The sequence below is a fragment of the Myodes glareolus genome, chromosome 9 (genome assembly GCF_982192425.1).
Source record: "Myodes glareolus chromosome 9, mMyoGla1.1, whole genome shotgun sequence".
NCBI lineage: Eukaryota > Metazoa > Chordata > Mammalia > Rodentia > Cricetidae > Myodes > Myodes glareolus.
In genome coordinates, this window is record NC_142034.1 from 81,037,336 (window position 1) to 81,054,555 (window position 17,220).

General features: G+C 43.4%; 1 protein-coding gene across 2 annotated transcripts; it reads right to left on the reverse strand.

The window, feature by feature from the left end:
• Positions 1–2,105: 2,105 nt before the first annotated feature.
• Positions 2,106–17,200, reverse strand: Slu7 (spliceosome associated SLU7). Of its 2 annotated transcripts, none has more exons than XM_048435985.3 (16): positions 17,086–17,200; positions 13,073–13,256; positions 12,283–12,436; positions 11,885–11,965; positions 11,449–11,613; positions 9,891–9,959; positions 7,523–7,570; positions 7,211–7,342; positions 6,867–6,964; positions 6,673–6,740; positions 6,102–6,241; positions 5,236–5,397; positions 4,280–4,384; positions 3,832–3,903; positions 3,607–3,720; positions 2,106–3,126 (listed from the first exon to the last, which is right to left on the reverse strand). In XM_048435985.3, exons 2-16 carry the CDS (start codon positions 13,240–13,242, stop codon positions 2,947–2,949), a joined length of 1,758 nt encoding a protein of 585 aa, XP_048291942.2. In that variant the 5' UTR covers positions 13,243–13,256; positions 17,086–17,200; the 3' UTR covers positions 2,106–2,946. The 2 variants fall into 2 exon arrangements, with proteins under 2 accessions (XP_048291942.2, XP_048291943.2); XM_048435986.3 differs by having other exon boundaries at positions 13,073–13,274.
• Positions 17,201–17,220: the final 20 nt, after the last annotated feature.

Consider the following 17,220-nt stretch of genomic DNA (forward strand, 5'->3'; position numbering starts at 1 on the left):
AGAGAGAGAGAGAGAGATCTGTGAGGCACAGAGACTGGATTCAGGTAGTCATTTGCTGGGCAAGCAAGCACCTTTACTTTCTGAGCTATGTCCCTAGCCCGTTTATCACCATTCTGGTCTTCCCCCTCCCCCCCCCCGGGGGGGGGCGGGAGCAGGTGAGGACAAGCTTGTTGGCTTGGAATACCCCAAGTCGCTCAGACTGACCTAAAACATGCCATGATTCTCCTGCCTAATGCTGTGATTATGAGCCAACACACCAGACTGAAAAGACTGTGTATGTGAGTGTGTGCGCTCACATACTCATGAGTGGTGTATATATATGCTTAATTGTGCACAGAGGCCAGAGGAAGATATCAGTGGGATATCTACAGGTCATGGCTAGCTTTTTACATGGTCCTGGGACCTGAAGGTCCAGCAAGCGCTCTTCCATTGTGCCCAGCCTAGAATGCCATGAACTCATACTACAGATTTTATTAAAAGATCAGCATAGATACTAGAAAACCTGTCAAAGAAATTGCAAAAGACTAGCAGCCTTGTAAGCCGGAAACTGAGGACTTAATAACGGAAGGAACTGACATTTGAATCTGATACATCTGTTGGTTGCCATGCTTTAGCTGCTGGGAACCAAGCACGGTGTTTAAAGCTAAGCACATGTGCTGACGGCAAAATATGAGTAACTTGAACTTTGTAAGTTGCATTAGGGACAACACAAAAGCTACAGCCAACAGTTCCAATGCTGGCAAAGGTGACTGTATCTGAGACAATTAAAATTAAAGCTTATAACACAGAGCACAGTGGTTGCACACGGGTAACCCCAGCAACTTAGAAGGTGGAGGTAGGATGTTTGTCTTCAGCTACATATTGTGAGGTCAGTCTGGGCTACACAAGACCTGTCTAGAAGAAAAAAAAAATCAAAGATCACATCCACATAAATCTAAGCACTGTTCTATGCATCACCCCCGCCCTAATTTAACAATAGTATGATTTGGGGTAATAGAATTCTTTCTAAAATCAGAATAAATTAGCCTCAGAAAGGAAATGTTAAGTTTGATAAAGGATGCTGGCATTTTATTGTACAAACTCAAAACAAGTCAACCCAGGTTTTTCAACACTCCTCTAATCCATTTCTTACCAGACAAATGGCGCTACAAACAACTCAGTTAAATATTCTCAATGAAATCTTTATTAACAAAAGATAGTACACAAAACAGACACCAATGACCGACTTCGTGTTAAACTACCTATGTTGAGGTAGGGACAGAATAATTTTGGCCTTGAGATCTACTTGCATTATAGTTTTGTGTGCTTGTGTGGGTAAATGAGCATGGCATGTGTGTAGAGCTCAGAACAGCCAGTTCCCCGGGTGCTGCTCACTGGCCTGGTACTTGCAAATTTGGCTGGGCTGTCTGGCCATCTGCCCGTCTGCCTCTCCGGGCGGATATTACAAGGAGCACCCCTGTATCTGGCCGGCCTGCTTTCTTTCGCTCTTTGCGGTGGGCCCTGGAGTTCAAGCTCACATCCCCAGGCTTGCAAGGCAAGCCCTTCTCTGACCGAGTGAATTTCCCAAGCCTGCAATGTAGTTTAGTCTCGGTCTTGGGAATTTGATTCAGTTGCTTTTCCTCTGCCTTATCTGAGATGCTGACTTGACAAAGCATCCTAGAAGTCAGTTTGGGACACATTTACTGAGTCAGTGCACTCAGATCGTGGTCTCACAATCGTACTGCGTCAGTCAGCATCGTCTCTGCCATGGCTTTAGGCGAGTAAAGCCGAGGACCACAGCAGCATCAGCTATGAATATGCCAGGAAGCTAACCTTAAGACGTCTTTAAGAACCTTCAGCTCAGTTTTTTTGCTCTTCAAATTACATCAAGTGACGCCTGCTGGGTATGTAGACTATAACTAGATGTCTAAGATATTTTGTAACTCTTACGAGGATCAGAATTAGATGACATACAGTAGTAAGAACAAAGTCTTCTATCATAAAAGAAGGGCATTTTGTGTCTAAAAGAATTCATGTTCAGTGAGGTAGGCGTGAAGCAGTCAATGCTGTCCATTCAAAAGCTAATTTTAGATGTAAGGTACAAGGAAATGCACGAAAACCCAAAATTTAACAACCAAGTGAAAAATAGATTTATTATTCAGATTATGGGGGACACAGATATTTACATGCCTTGTAGATTTCCTTCTGGTGATGCAGATGAAGGTAGAATATTTATTGTTGTTGTTTGAAACCTAGAAAATCCTAGAAGGCATTACAGTGAATAGATTGCTATAAAAACCTGCAATTATTGAGTTAAGTTACTACTGGCGTCACTCCTGGAGGTCAGGAACTGAGGAGCTCTGGCTGTAGGGGTGAGGCCCTGCCTCCACCATGGTGCTGCTGTAGAGAAGACCAGAGACTGCACACAGCTTGAGACCGAACTATGGAACAGCTGACTTCTATTTTTTTCTTAAATTTGAGACCATCTTGCTTTGTAGCCTAGGACAGCTTTGAACTCTTACTCATTGAGACAAAGTCTCACATAGTGTAGGCTGATCTCAAGCTTGCTATGTAGCTGAGGGTGGCCCTTGCACAATCTCCTGCTAGGATTACAGGTGTGCACCACCACACTCGGCTGACCTTCAACTCCTGGTCCCCCTGACTCTGCCACTCTCAGGTGCTGGCATCACAGGCATGAGCCACCGTGCCAGGTTCTGCAAGGGCACTCTTGTGAGGAAGACAGCCAAAGTCTCTTTCCTAATCTAATTAGAACGGATGATGCTTAACCCTAACCCACAACTGTAAGCTCTTTCTTGCTCGCTTTGTCTCTTGACTGTGGAGAATGATTCTGAGACTTCGAAAGCTTTATTAATGTCAGACAGCAGAAAGGAAGGACAAGGACTTTCTATCGAGTCAGGAAGGAGCTGGAATGAACATGCTGTGTATGTATCCCATCCTGACTAGTTACTACTGTCCTAGGAAAGAGGCCATGGGGTCGTCTGGCCTCTGTCGTTTCATTCTGTAGGCCTCCATTTCCTCTTCAGTGGGCTCCCGGGTTTCATAAACGCTGTTGTATGGCCGCTTCCGCTCATCAATCTGCATGATCTCCTTGACATGAAGAAGGCGGGCCTCCTCCGCGTTCAGTGCCTGTGGTGAGAGGTGAAAACAAGCTCTCAAATCTCTATCCCATGGCTTTTGTTAAAAAGAACATGGAAGACCTCTTGGACTATGAAGTGCTCTATCAACCTGACACCGTCTGAATACCAACCCCACACCGTCTGAAAGAACACAGCAGTCAGTCAGCTCCTGCACTGTGAAACTACAACTAGCTACTATTCGGCTCACTTGATAACTTTCATAGAGCACAAAATGTGGGATGACATTTTTTAATCAGTTAAAGAAATTTGGATGAGGGGCTGGCGATGCTGCTAAGCCTGGTGACGTGAGCTCCATCTCCAGAATCCACACAACGGAAGGAGGGGACCAGCTCCTGCCAGTTGTTGCCTGACCTCTGCAGAGGTGCATGTTGACATTTGTAAACATTTGCAGGCAGGGTGATACTGTCCCAGGCCCACAGATGGAGCTCTTGCTATTGTCACTTTTGCTTCCTAGACATCACAGAAGTACCTTCTTCAGTTTCTCATGTTTCCTGCCTTCGTCGTCGCTGTCGGAGCTGCTCTTCCGGTGTTTCTTCTTCTTCTTTTTCTTCTTCTTCTCCTCTTTTAGTTTTTCCTGATGCAGCTGACAGGGAGAATAGAAACACCATATGAACACAGAGCTCTGGCATGTTTTAACACCCTACCCCCTGCCCCCCAGGATTTAACAGTCCTGAACAGAGGATTCCACACCGACCTCCATGAGGGTCTGCGGTTTCTTCGCAGGTTCTTCTCCAGCCGCGTCACTTATAATACACTCCTCTGAATTCTGTGGGGAAGAAACAGAATCTGAGCTGAAGATTACAGTTACAAACCAGCTGAAGAACAGGTTAGAATTTGATACACAAGAAGATACGTTTTCTGCAGGGTTTTGCTGTCTTCCACCTTTAAGAACTAGAGGGCAAGGGCTGAGATGTAGCTTGGTTGCCAGAGTCCTTGCGTAGCCTGCAAAGCCTGGGTTTACCTCCAGAGCCTCCCAAAGCCAGGACTGAGAACTACCTGTAATCTCAGCATCTGGGGAGTGGGGGCAGACCAATCACAAGTTCAAGGTCACCCTTGGCCAGTTAGCTAAGTCTACATGGAACCCCAACTCATCACTTAGCGTTCTCCTGCACAGAAAGGAAAACAAACTAGAGGATACTTACAACACTCTCCTTCCCCGCTTCTCCGGTGCAATAGGAGTACTTGAAAAACGAGTGACAACATTTGTATCCCCACCGGCCATCCTTCCAGTAAGATCCCCAGATGTGCTGCAGAGAGAGACACAGAGGGTATTTGAAAAGCAGCTTGAAACTAGGGTCTTTCCCTGGGCAGTGGTGGTGCACGCCTTTAATCCCAGCACTTCGGAGGCAGAGGCATGCGGATCTCTAGTTCAAGGCCAGCTTGGTCTACAGAGCAAGTTCCAGAGTAGCCAGGGTTACATAGAGAAACCCTGTCTCTTGGAGGTTGGGGATGTGTGTATGTGTGGGTAGAAAATCTCCAACAAATAATCAATACAGACTTAATCGAGCTTTACCAAAATACATATGTGTATAGATTTTCAGAGTAAGAAAGGGGCCAGTGAGATGACTCAGTGGGGAACCTGCCTAGCACACAAGGCTCATGGGTTTGAGTGGATCCCTGGAAGTCACATAAAAGTGAAAGGAGACAACCAACTCCACTAACTTAGCCTTTGAACGTGCGTGCGCGCACACACACCCTGGGTAAAGCCAAATGAATTAAGGAGTTAATGTCAGTTTGAGGCACAACAGGGTAGCAGAACTGTCTAAAATTGTCATGTTTTTAGAGATATATGATAGAGTGTTTATGAGTGAAATATTCTACCTGTAATTTCTAAGTATTTCTGCCAAAAATTAGTAAATGCAAATGTGTTATCTACATGCTACTGTACATTCAAAACTAGACAAGGTATAAATAGTACAACAAACAAAAATGTTTTGATTTTACATAAGCATGCAGGTGAATACAATAATATTTTTCATTTTTCTCACTTTTAGAAAAAAATTCATGAAACAAAGCCAAAATGCCAACACCAAAACAAAAAAAGGAAAGCATTAGTTGGCCATATTATGTGAGGAAAAGTGCAGAGCTGAGCACTGACCGTGTGGTTATTGATCTTCACATCCTCCTCATACTTGGAGCAGGCGACAGCCCGCTCCTGGCCTTTAATGACAGTTCCATGCCTGGAGTACTCCACATAGTCTTCTGTCTGGGCCAGCAGCAGCTCAGCTGGAGGAGCATCCAAGTGTTCTTGGCCACCATACTAAAAGGATAATGGGCATTATTAAATCCATTTTATAACTAAGCTTTTATATCAAATCTTTATGAAAGGACTTATTTTCAAAGAGAATAAATGAACCTTTTTAAAAATAGCTTTCCTATGAAACAGTGAAAAGAGCATCACTAATTCTTCCCATTTAAGTAAGGTGTTTCTACTGTTGCTTATCCGGGAATCGAAGTCGGTTTCAAGATGGCCGTAAACCCCTTCCTTTAGGTGCATGTCTGATGTCCTTCACCTCATGGCTTCACTGGTTCTCTCATCAGGAGATGGAGCCACTTTCTCCATCCCTGGAATCTGCACATGACTGTCACCTCTCCCGCCAGTGGGAAGCTCACAGCTGTGATGAAAGCAAAGGTGAGCTCTGTGCGCTGGGCACACGGCTTTCAGCTGTGCCCAGAACTCTAAGAAAGGATTTCAGACAGCCGGGCTAGGCTATGGGAAGACAAGACTATGTGATGCGGTCTTGAGCAGTCAGGGGACCAGCTGACATGAAGCAGTGAGAGGAACAACAGACATTTATCTTAAGTACCACATCTGGAGGAGGAGACATGATTGCTGCAGAAGTCTATCCCAGCTAAGGCAGCGGAAGGACAGGTCTATGCCTATGGGTTAAAAGGGACTCTTTGGACGGCATACCAAATTGAATGCTGCTTAAGCAAAAAGTAAAGTGGTTTTTTTAGCGGTACCTTTTCCAGGATGCTTTCTTTCTGCTGCTCCTTGAAGTCTTCTTTTTTGACTTTGAAGGACTTATAGAGCAGCTCTAGCTTTGTAGGATCTGCCTGGAGATGCACTTCAGATCCCTTGTCGTAGGCTTCCCAAGCAAACACTAGGGCAATTCAAAGTATCTCAATGAGTTGCTAGCTCACTGCATTTTGTTTTTTAAAGCACGCTTTAAGTAACTGCTAACAGTACCCCCCCCATCTTTTCTTTCTGCTGGCTTTTTCTTAAGAGTTGCCTCAAACGTGTGGCAATCCTCCTGTCTCTGTCTCCTACACAGTAGGGTCATAGACATATGCCATCATGCATGTTTTTATAATGCTCAATTACGTTTTTTTAACCTTCATTTATCTGGGTGTGCAAATGTGTGTGATCACTTACGCCACAGAACATATGTCGGGTAAGAGGATAACTTGGTTCTCTCCATCCACCATGGAGACACTGGGGACAGAACTACCTGATGACAGTCACCCCAGCCACCTCGCTGGCTCTCAGTCCGAAAGTTCATATAAAATGCCCTGGTATAAAATTAATACTTACATTGTGTTTGAGCCATTGAAATGGTGTCTCCAGTGTATCTCACAAAGTTATCTCCAGCATAACTCACTCTGTAAGCACAGATTTTAAAAAATTCTCAGAAATTGTTCCCCATTAAGAAAACTTCATTCACAAAATCAAATTAGAAAGATTAGCGTCCTCTACTCTGAAGTCTGTAAAGTTAAATGGATACTTACTCGTCTGGATTCTTTCCTGCATTGGCATAGGGATTCTCTCTCATCGCTCTAGTTTTTGGATCATAATAGGCAGAATTTGGATCTAAATTTCTCAAATACTAGAAGAAAAAAACATTTAAAGACTGAATTAACATTTATTTATAACAATAAAGGGCTCAGCAGGGCAGAGGAGTGGGTTCTGAGCAACCCAACATCCATGTATGATTCCAGTATAATAAAAAGCACATGCTACTGTCCTTTGGAGTGACGCTAGTCATGGTAACCAAACCGCAGACACTGCACATGGAGAGGAAGGTGTGAAAACACGATCCGTCAGAGCTACAGGTCGGGGTGACACGACTTACTTTTGCTATATCTTCACGAATCCTGAGATTCCGAACAGTAATGCGTCTCTTAGAGTCGAAATTCTGCCCGGGCATGTCAATATCATCTGCGTACTTGTCTTCATCCTCGTCTTCACTGTTATGATCCTTTTCCTAAAAGGAAGAGTGGGGGGTGAGAAAACTAAGCAGAAAGTCACAGCACTGAGTTCTTGTTTTCCTTCCTTTTAAATAAAGGCTTATCTGTGTGACTTAGGGCTACTAACATGACTATGACAACTACGAGCCACTGAAACAAAACAGAACATGCAGCCAGAAAAGACAAGCATGTCTTACCATCTGAGAATTGGGTTCCTCTTCTCCCCACTGATGTTTTGGAGAATTCTGCATCAAGAAAGCAGGAAAAGCATTTGTCAATCCCTTCTACTTAATTTACTGATCGCTTAGCATTTTACAAACATATAAACGGGTGTAGGTGAGTGGGACAGTGCATGCCTAGTGTGCACCAGGCCTTGGGTTTGATCCTTAGCACAGAACAGAAGGAGGGAGGGCAGGTGGCTAGGTCACTTCAACTCATAAGCTCTCAGACTTCTCACTTGTAGTGAGCACATATATTCTGACACAATGTGCTACTGTGAACACTTAATTTTATAAGTGTCTACAAAACCAGAAAATAAACACGTTTTATTGATACAGGATGTCTTTCATGTGTATGTGTCTGTGTGTGTACATGCACATGTGTGCGTTCCCTTGGAGGTCAGAAGAGAACACTGGCTTGCTTGGATCTGGGGTCAAAGGCAACTGTAAGCTGCTAGGTGTGGGTGTTGGGAACTGAACTCAAGCACTCTGCTAGAGCAACAAGTGCTCTTGACCACTGAGTCACCTCTCCAGCCTCCTGCTACAGGATTACAATCACAAAGGGTAACAGGAAGTTTAAGATGACCAAAGAACCCAATAAATACCCATTATATTTGTTTCAGTCATTAGCTACATCATGTTCATTAAACCTGACTAGTTTTCTTTTTATGTATGTAGTATTGGGTCAGCGCATGCCACTGTGTACGTGTGAAGGTCAGAGGACAAGCCCGTGAAGTTAGTAATCTCCTTCCACCTTTATATGGGTTCTGGGGCTTAAATCCAAGTTGCCAAGCTTGCACAGCAAGTTCCTTTTCCCATTGAGCCTTCTTACTGAGGCTTAGTGAGGCCCAAACTTCACTAGTTTTTTTTTTTTTTTAAATCAAGTCCAAATAGTAAATGCTGTCAGGAAGTGGTATTTTGAATGTAATTAGAGCCCATAATCTCTCATAGGGAGTGGCACTATTAGGAAGTATGGCTTTGTTGGCGTGGGTATGGCCTTGTTGAGGTTTCCTATGCTTGGGATACTACCCAGTGTCTTAGTCGACACTGTTGCCTGCAAGATATAGGACTCTCAGCTATCTTTCTAATACCATGTTTGCCTGCATGCTGCCATGCTCCCTGTCATGATAATGGACCAAACCTCTGAAACTGTAAGAGAGTCACCTCAATTAAATGTGTTCTTTATAAGAGTTGCCATGAGGGGCTGGAGAGATGGCTCAGAGGTTAAGAGCACTGGTTCTTCTAGAGATCCTGAGTTCAATTCCCAGCAACCACAACAGATGGCTCACAACCATCTGTAATGAGATATGGTGCCCTCTTCTGGCCTGCAGACATAACACTGCATACATAATAAATAAATCTTTAAAAAAAGAAAAAGAGCTGGGGCTGTGGTGGCACACACCTTTGATCCAAGCACTCAGGACACAAAAGCAAGCGGATCTCTGTGAGTTCGAGACCAGCCTGGGCTGCAAGAGCTAGCTAGTACCAGGACAGGGTCCAAAGCTACAGAGAAACCCTGTCTTGAAAACCAATCCAAACCAAACCAAACCAAAAAAAAAAAAAAAAAAAAAAGGAAAAAGAAGAAAAAAGAGTTGCTATGAGCCGTGTACACCTTTAGTCCCAGCACTTGGGAGGCAGAGACAGGCAGATCTCTGTGAGTTCGAGGCCAACCTGGTCTACAGAATAAGTTCCAGGACAGCCAGGGCTGTTACAGAGAAATCCTGTCTAGTGTTTCTTCACAGCAATAGAAACCCTAAGACAGGATACTTGTAACCTGGGTTCAAACTCCACCACAGCACATATGTAAAGTCAGAAAAAAAAGAAACCTGGTATTATTGAGTCTTTTTCTGTGATGGTCTTCTATTTTTTCCATATATCACTAAACTATATGGTAGCTAGTATTGTTACTGAGGTCTTAATAAATGTTATTTTAAGAATGAAGGCCTGACACACGCAGTGCACCCCTGCAACCCCAGGGCTTAGGGAACGGAGATAGAAGTTCAGTTCCTCCCTAAACAAAGACGAAGAAAGTGGATTCTTGTTCTACACTTCATTTCTTTGCTTTAAAACAGTGGTTCTCAACCTTCCTAATGCTGTGACTCTTTAATACAGTCCACATGTTGTGGTGATCCCAAACATAAAATTATTTTTGTTGGTACTTTATAACTGTAATTTGGCTACTGTTATAAATTTTAGTATAAATATCTGTGTTTTCTGATGGTCTTAAGTGGCCTCCATGAAAGGGTCACTCAACCCCCACAGGGGTTATGACCCATAGGTCATGAACCACTGTTTTAAAGTGTCTGAATATGAGTGTTTTGCCTGAATATCTTGTGTCTTTACTTACAGCTTGTTCCATTAGTTTTCCAGAGGCTAACTCTTCTTGCAGTTTCTGAGCTTTCAATGTTCGTTTTGCCTTTAAAAAAAAAGAGAGAGAGACATTTAAATTTTATTTACAACATTTAAAGTGAGTGATTTTAGTGGTTTCAGAAATGGACATTAGAGCACCAAGACCAAGTGAAGGGCTTGTGGGGAGTTAGACCTTTGCGTGAGCGAGCCCTGACGCAAGAGGACCAGGTGGCAGCACTGGTAACCCACAGAGAGCGAGTCCTGGCAGCAGTGCGAGATGCTGCTGCCTCCAGATATGGGCTGATTACTCTTGGGCAGGCTCAGGTTACTACACACTTCAATGCTCCCGAAAACATGAGATCTAGATCTTTATGAGCAATCGCACGATCCTGCCAGGCATGACGGCACATGTTCATAATCCTAGCATATTGGAGGTGGAGGCTCAAAGCCATCCTTGGCTATATAATTATAGTCATACGTAGTTCAAGGTCAGCCAAGGTTACATATAACCCTTAAAACTGAAAAAAAACAAGACAGAAGCATGTCCCAAAAATAAAACTCATGATTTTAAGTATAATCTGTAATTCCTTAAGAAAAAAGCAGAAAAGACTACTATTTTTAACGAATTTGGTTGAGAATGTAGAATCACTGTTTAGAAACAAAAACAGGGCTGGAGAGATGGCTCAGAGGTTAAGAGCATTGATTGACTGCTCTTCCAGAGGTCCTGAATTCAATTCCTAGCAACCACATGATGGCTCATAGCCACCTATGATGAGATTTGGTGCCCTCTTCTGGTGTGCAGGCATACAAGCAGACAGAACACTCTATACATAATAAATAAATCTTAAAAAAAACATATTCACACACACCAAATCTTAAAAAAAAATAGAAAAAAACAACTAAAAAACCTCAAGTTAGATTAAATTTCAGTTTTCTGAAACAGTTTAGCAATTCTTCCGTGGTATGTGGGGCACTATAAAGCAGTGTTAGCCACACGCTGTGGTCTAGGGGCAAAGACCTTAGAACTTCAAAAAGCCAAAAGCAGCTAGGTGTGGTGCTGCACACATCAGGAGACAGAGAGATCTCTGAGTTGTAGGCTAGCCTGATCTGCACAGTGAGATCTAGGCAAGCCAGGGTTACATAGTAAGACTCTGCCTCAGACAAATAAATAAATAAATAGAAGATTTGGATGTTGGTCTGTTCTTTCATGTCTAGTACCTTTGGTCACACTGGAACTAAAGAATAAAAGACTCAGGAAACTGATACCAGTCAGGTGTGGTGGCATTTGCCTTTAATCCCAACAGTTGGGAGACAGAGGCATGAGTTCAAGACTAACCTGGTAGACACAGTAAGTTTCAAGACAGCTAGAACAATATAGAGAGACCCTGTCTCACGGGAAAGAGAGAAACTGCCGCCAAGCAGGGCATCACACTGTCTTCACCACTGAAGTAGACATGCTGCTGTAAACACAGTGCCCCGCGACTCGGGAAAGCCTTGCCAGCTTAGAAAGCCTTGGATCTTCCCTAGCAAAGTAGAAAAGCAGTGAACTGGCTCACCAGGTCTACTTTGGCGTACTCCTCAACGATTTTCATGTGCTCCTCTGGGTTGTAGCCATTCCAGCGGTCCCTCTTCCCATCATAGTCAAACATCAGCTGGGGCTGGATGTGCTCATCTGGGGCGATGTTAGTGCCTGTGAACTTTGCTCCAACCCGCCTTGGCCTCTGAAAGACAGCAGATCTTTTCCTAAGAACTTGCAGCACAGAGGGAGATTTCATGCAACTTTTACAGTCGGCTTGGACATGCTGTGGGGTTTTAGTCTCTAAATTTAATTATCAGGCAGTCTTTGGGCAGGAAACTTTAACGATGCTGGACTAATTTCATACAAATTAATTTTTATTTTTCTAAATTAATTTTAGGAAAACAGAAGATCTCCAGCAAGGGGAAAACAAAGGCTTGTTGACAGTTTCCCAACAGGCTCAGGGCTGATCATACCTCGAAGCAGTCTTTCTTCTTGTGTGTCATGGCCCCACAATTTTCACATGCCCCTTTGCGGTACTTGGTAGTTATAGAATTCTATTAAAGGACACAGAAAAACAAAATAGACATCTTATTTATCAGAGTCATTTAGAAATAACTTTGGCTTTCACTATCTTGTTTACTGAATGACTTTATTAAGTTAAGAAGAAAACCAGGTAGTCTCCATGTTCTAAGTTTAAGGATTTCAATAATATAAAATTCATGTAAGAAGACTGTAACTAACATTGAAAACACTGAATTTCAACACCAGGGTCACAGAATTCCTCCCCACTTTAAACAGCGTTACATTAAAGGTTCCTAAGTTCTTCACACACACTCTCCACCCACAAAAGGACACACAGGTCACTACATACCTCCTTTACACCTCTCTTGTACCATTCCCCAGAGGAACTGAACTGCTTCTGTTTCTCTGGCTGCGGTCTCTGATGCTTTAACGTGGGTCTTTTTGATGGATCAATGTACCATGGAACCGAAGAGATGTACTGAGGGATATGAGGGTTGATATCTCTGTAATAAAATTTAAGTAAGATTGTAAAGCAGAACGTTTGAAAATGACATTTTAATCACAAGGTAGTGGGCATAGAAACCAAGAACAGAAATCTTGCAGCGGAATGGGAGAGGGAAGACGGTTGCTATCTCCACTAACAGAAGAACTAAAAGTAAAGATATAAGTTACTATAGTAAGAAACATTATAATCAAGATGCTGAGACTAATGAAACACCTGAATGAAGACAGAGGAATGATAGGAAGGGGTTAGAGAGCTCCATCTATTCCAGCTAGAAGTCAAACTACTGTCTACAGCCAACTGATTGATTAAAATAATCACATAGGCATTATTATTCAGAGATGTGAAAAACTCAAAATGAAAAGATGTAAAAGTAGCTACCCTAGTCTGGGGAGTGAAAAAAGGTAAAAAAGGACAATTGCTATGCATTATAAGCTCTTCAATATTACCTGATTACTAAACCATATACATATGAGTATGATAAAACAAGAAAGAAGAATAAAAATTCTGTAACTAGTAAAGGGCAGTTTTCTGCCCAAGCAAAGGCTGATTGAGAGTCCTGGTGCAGTGGGTATGGACCTGGGCAAAGGCTGAGCCCTGTGCAGTGGGTAAACAGATCATGCAAGAAGCGACTTACTTTCCCTCTTCGTCAACTTCCGCCGGAGCATTGCCTAGTTTTCTCTGCTCTTCTAGCTCCTTCTTCTTCCTCCAGTCTTCTCTGGTCATCTTCTTTGGCTCCTCCAAACTCATCTCCTTTGACCCCGAAAGGGGCGTGGCATTAACCGTATCTACGGCTGCCGCCGACATGATGAACTGGCTTCCTTTAAAAAGGGAAGGAACTTTTTACATTGAAGGAGGCCTTCAGGATACAGCCATGAGACCATTACACTGTGTGCTATTGATACACACTGTGAGTTTCATCAGGGTTTCTCCCTCCTTCCCTTTTTCCTCCCTCCAACTTTTTGAACTTTATGTGGTGGTGTGAACTGGGTCCTTGCACACACGAGACAGCAGTGGCCCTCTCTCACGCTCTTATTCTTTAAAGTGCCTGTAAAGGAGGGGGTCTTTACAATTTTAAATTACATTTTATTTGTTTTGTGTGTATGTGTGTGGAGGGGTGGGGAGGCATTATGTATGTCACGGCATGTATGGAGAGGTAAGAGGTCAACTTGTAGGAGCTGGATCTTCAATCACCCTGAGGGTCCCAGGGATGAAACTCAGGTCATGAGGCTTGGCAGCAGGTGCCTTTACCTCCTCGGCCATCTCCCTGGTTCTAAGGGTCTCTTTCTCTTCCTCAAAAGGCTCGACAAACTGAGCATTGAAATGTACAACTTCAATCCCAGTTCTTGGAAAGCAGAGGCCTGTGGATCCCTGGGAATTGGAGGCTATGTTCTATGTACAGAAACCATGGCTAGCCAAGGCTATATAGAGAGACCCTATATCTGAAAAAAAAAAAAACCTAACAGTGTTTACATATTCTTGGCACCAGTTCTTTCAAAGCTCCAATTTACAAATGAAGAAAGCCATGCATATAAAATTTAAATTGTCAAAGACTTTAATACAGATACTCCTAAATTGGCCCTCCTGTGTGTCTTAAACTTTTCAACCACAGTCAAAAAAATACAGAGTCAATCACTGCTTCCCATGAAGGTCCAATGTCTTAACAATTACTAGTGTTTAGGGGCTGGGGATGAAGCCTCAGTTGATAGAGCATTTGCCTGGCATGAAGGGAAGGTGAATCCCCAGTTCTGCAAGAACCAGGTGTAGTGGTGTACACCTGTGATCCAGCAATCTGGAGGTGAACACAGGATCAGAAGTTCAAGGTCATCCTTAGCTTTATAGGGAGTTCAAGACCAACCCCTATGCTACATAAGACCTTGTCAGAAAGACAATATAGATGGGTCAGTCTATATTCAGGAATGCCTAGCCCCCCCAACACCTAAATTCATAGAATCTCTATTTCTACACCCTCTGTATCCCTCACCCACCCCCAGTCACTCTGACTTAGCTTCTGTTCCCAGCCATGCCAATGAAACCTACCACTACATTAATTAATATTAATCAATGTGCTAAACACCAACTGGACATTTTCTAGTTCTGTTTTTTCCTTTCGTCATAGATTCTACTTCCTTGGCTTCCACAACATGTCTCTGGTTTCTCGTGTACTCCTCTTCTGTTCTTGACTCCTTTGTAGGCTCATCTATTTTTACTTAGAGACTGATATATTTATTTAGAGATTGATTCCTTATGGTACAGTCAGAGCCTCACTCATCACCCTAACCAATACCAGCTTCCAAGGACTCTGGAGGAACAGTATTCCACTAATGGGGTTCCAGATTATTTCTCTGCTACAGAACTTTTCTTGGATCTTCAAATCCACATAACCAACTGTGTTATGACATCTCTACCTAGAAGCCTCAGAGGTGCCTGTCCACAGCATGCCTTAAACTCCTGGCCCTCCCTGTGGAACCCAGGCTCCTTTCATTGACAGCTCTTCTTTCTATTTCGGCTTACTAAGTATTTATGTATTTCAGCTTACTAACAATTATTTTTACTTTCTGAATATCACTGCTATTAACCTATTCCTTTGATGCCGAATGTTTCCACTTTAGTACATGTTGTGATTTTTTGAGACTTACCAGTTTCTTCTAATTCTGCCCAATTAATCTTTTTACATACTGCACAGCTTAATTTTTCAAAATACAAATTTGATCACACGCCCCATTGCTCAAGCTCAAAATCTCTCCAAAGCAGTATGATCCCAGAGAAAAAAGTAATACCAACAACATAAGCAATTCTTTGGTTTTGAATAACAATATTAAAGAAATAAAAAGTGCCAATAGCGATAAATGCCCATAACTCAGGAGGACTGTATCTGCAAGGCTAGCCTGGTCTACATAGCAAGACTCTGATACAAACATATACAAATGGAAATAAATTACTTTTTATAGAAAACTTTTCCTTTTTTTCTTTTTGTTTTTTTTTGAGACAGGGTTCCTCTGTGTAGCTCTGGCTGTCCTAGAATTCACTCTGTAGACCAGGCTAGCCTCAAAGTCACAGAGATCTGCCTGCCTTTGTCTCCCAAGTGCTAGGATTAAAGGTGTGTGCCACTACCACCTCCCAAATATCTTAACTAAATATTCCCAACACAGTCTAATTTAAACTTCCAATAACCTAAAAACAAAACAAAACAAAACAAAATCAACTTAGCTTTAAAAGCTGTTATGGGTTTTACACATGTTTGGACCAGTTACATTTCCAATCTCAACAGTCACTGGCAACTAGCGATCGTCACAGTGAACAGTCAAAGGATGCTGTCAGTCTTACTGTAGGGACCAATACAGCAGCCAAGGTCTAGCACCCGGTTTCTAGCCACTAGCTGACTGACCCATCCTCACAACCCTACATTCCCCACAGAGTTTCTAAGCCTTCCTCCTGTGGTCCATGAAAATATTTACACAACTCTTTGTCAACACTAAATGCTTAATGACTAGAAGTCAATGGTGCTGTTTAAAGCGTTCTCTTCTGTGTTTGACCCACTGAAAATATATACAGAATTTTGTTTGTTTGTTCTGAGACAGGATATCCCACAGTCTAGGCTGTCCCTGAACTCACTATGTAGCACAGTATCAACTTCTGATTCTACTGACACCATCTCCCAAGTGCTGGATTTGGAGGCATGTGCCACCACCGTGCCTGGTTCTGTGTAGAAGTTTGTCTAAGGGGCAGGAGAGATGGCTCAGGAGCTAAAGGCACCTACTGCTCCTGGACCTACATCAGCTCTCAGCACCTACATCAGGTGCCTCACAACTTTCTTCTAACTCCAGCTCCACGGGATCCAAGAAGACTGCGCATGTACTTACAAGGGCACATGCCCACACACCTGCTTATACACATAATTAAAATAAAATAGAATTTAAAAATAAAAACAGAAGTATTAGAAATCGGTGGTCGCCTAAGTATACTGGGAGGCAAAAGTGGACACTCATAGATTTAATCATCTTCGTTTTGACAATTACCATTTCTTTAATTTATCATACCCACCGTCACCTAATCCTCACAGCAACCCTATTTTACAGTGAGGAAACAAGTTTGCGGAGGTTAATACCGCCAGCCACCAACACATCAGCGAGAGAGACAGGTCTCAAGTCCAAGGCTGACTTTACTGTCAGTTCTTTAAATCATGTTACACATCACAGGCCACTGGAGTGTAGACCTGCCACATTCAAAGTTAAGATAGACCGAAGTACTGTCAGCAGATTACACTGTTTTGCGGAGGGGTCTACAGGTTGGACCGGTGACGACTCAAACTCATTGAATGTAACACATACATTCTAATTCTACTCTCGCATCACCTCCCCCAAATAAGATCATCCCCATTCACGAGAAAACTAAAGCTCAAAGGCTTTCTTTTGGGGACAGAGGTGTCAGCTTGGGTAAAGGCCGCTCAGGATGTCCACCCCGCTGTGACCAGGACTCTGGCTGGCTGGACGCGAGGGTGGCGCCTGCGCCCTGGGCGGTAGTCTCCCCCCCCCCCCCCCCCCCCGTCCGCGGTCCCACGGCGGCTCGTCACCGCGAGGACGCACTGCAAATAATGGCCTCTCCTCGGAGTCCCCAGTTCGTCCCCTCAGTCTCGGAACCCTAACTTACCCAGTCGGGCCCACAGCACGCCTAAACCATCCGCCACGAACGAAGCGATCCGGTAATGTTTACTTCCGGGTTCCCTGCCTTCTTCCGGCAGACCAGTGATAACTTCCGGAAGAACGGCACATGCGCACTCCCAAG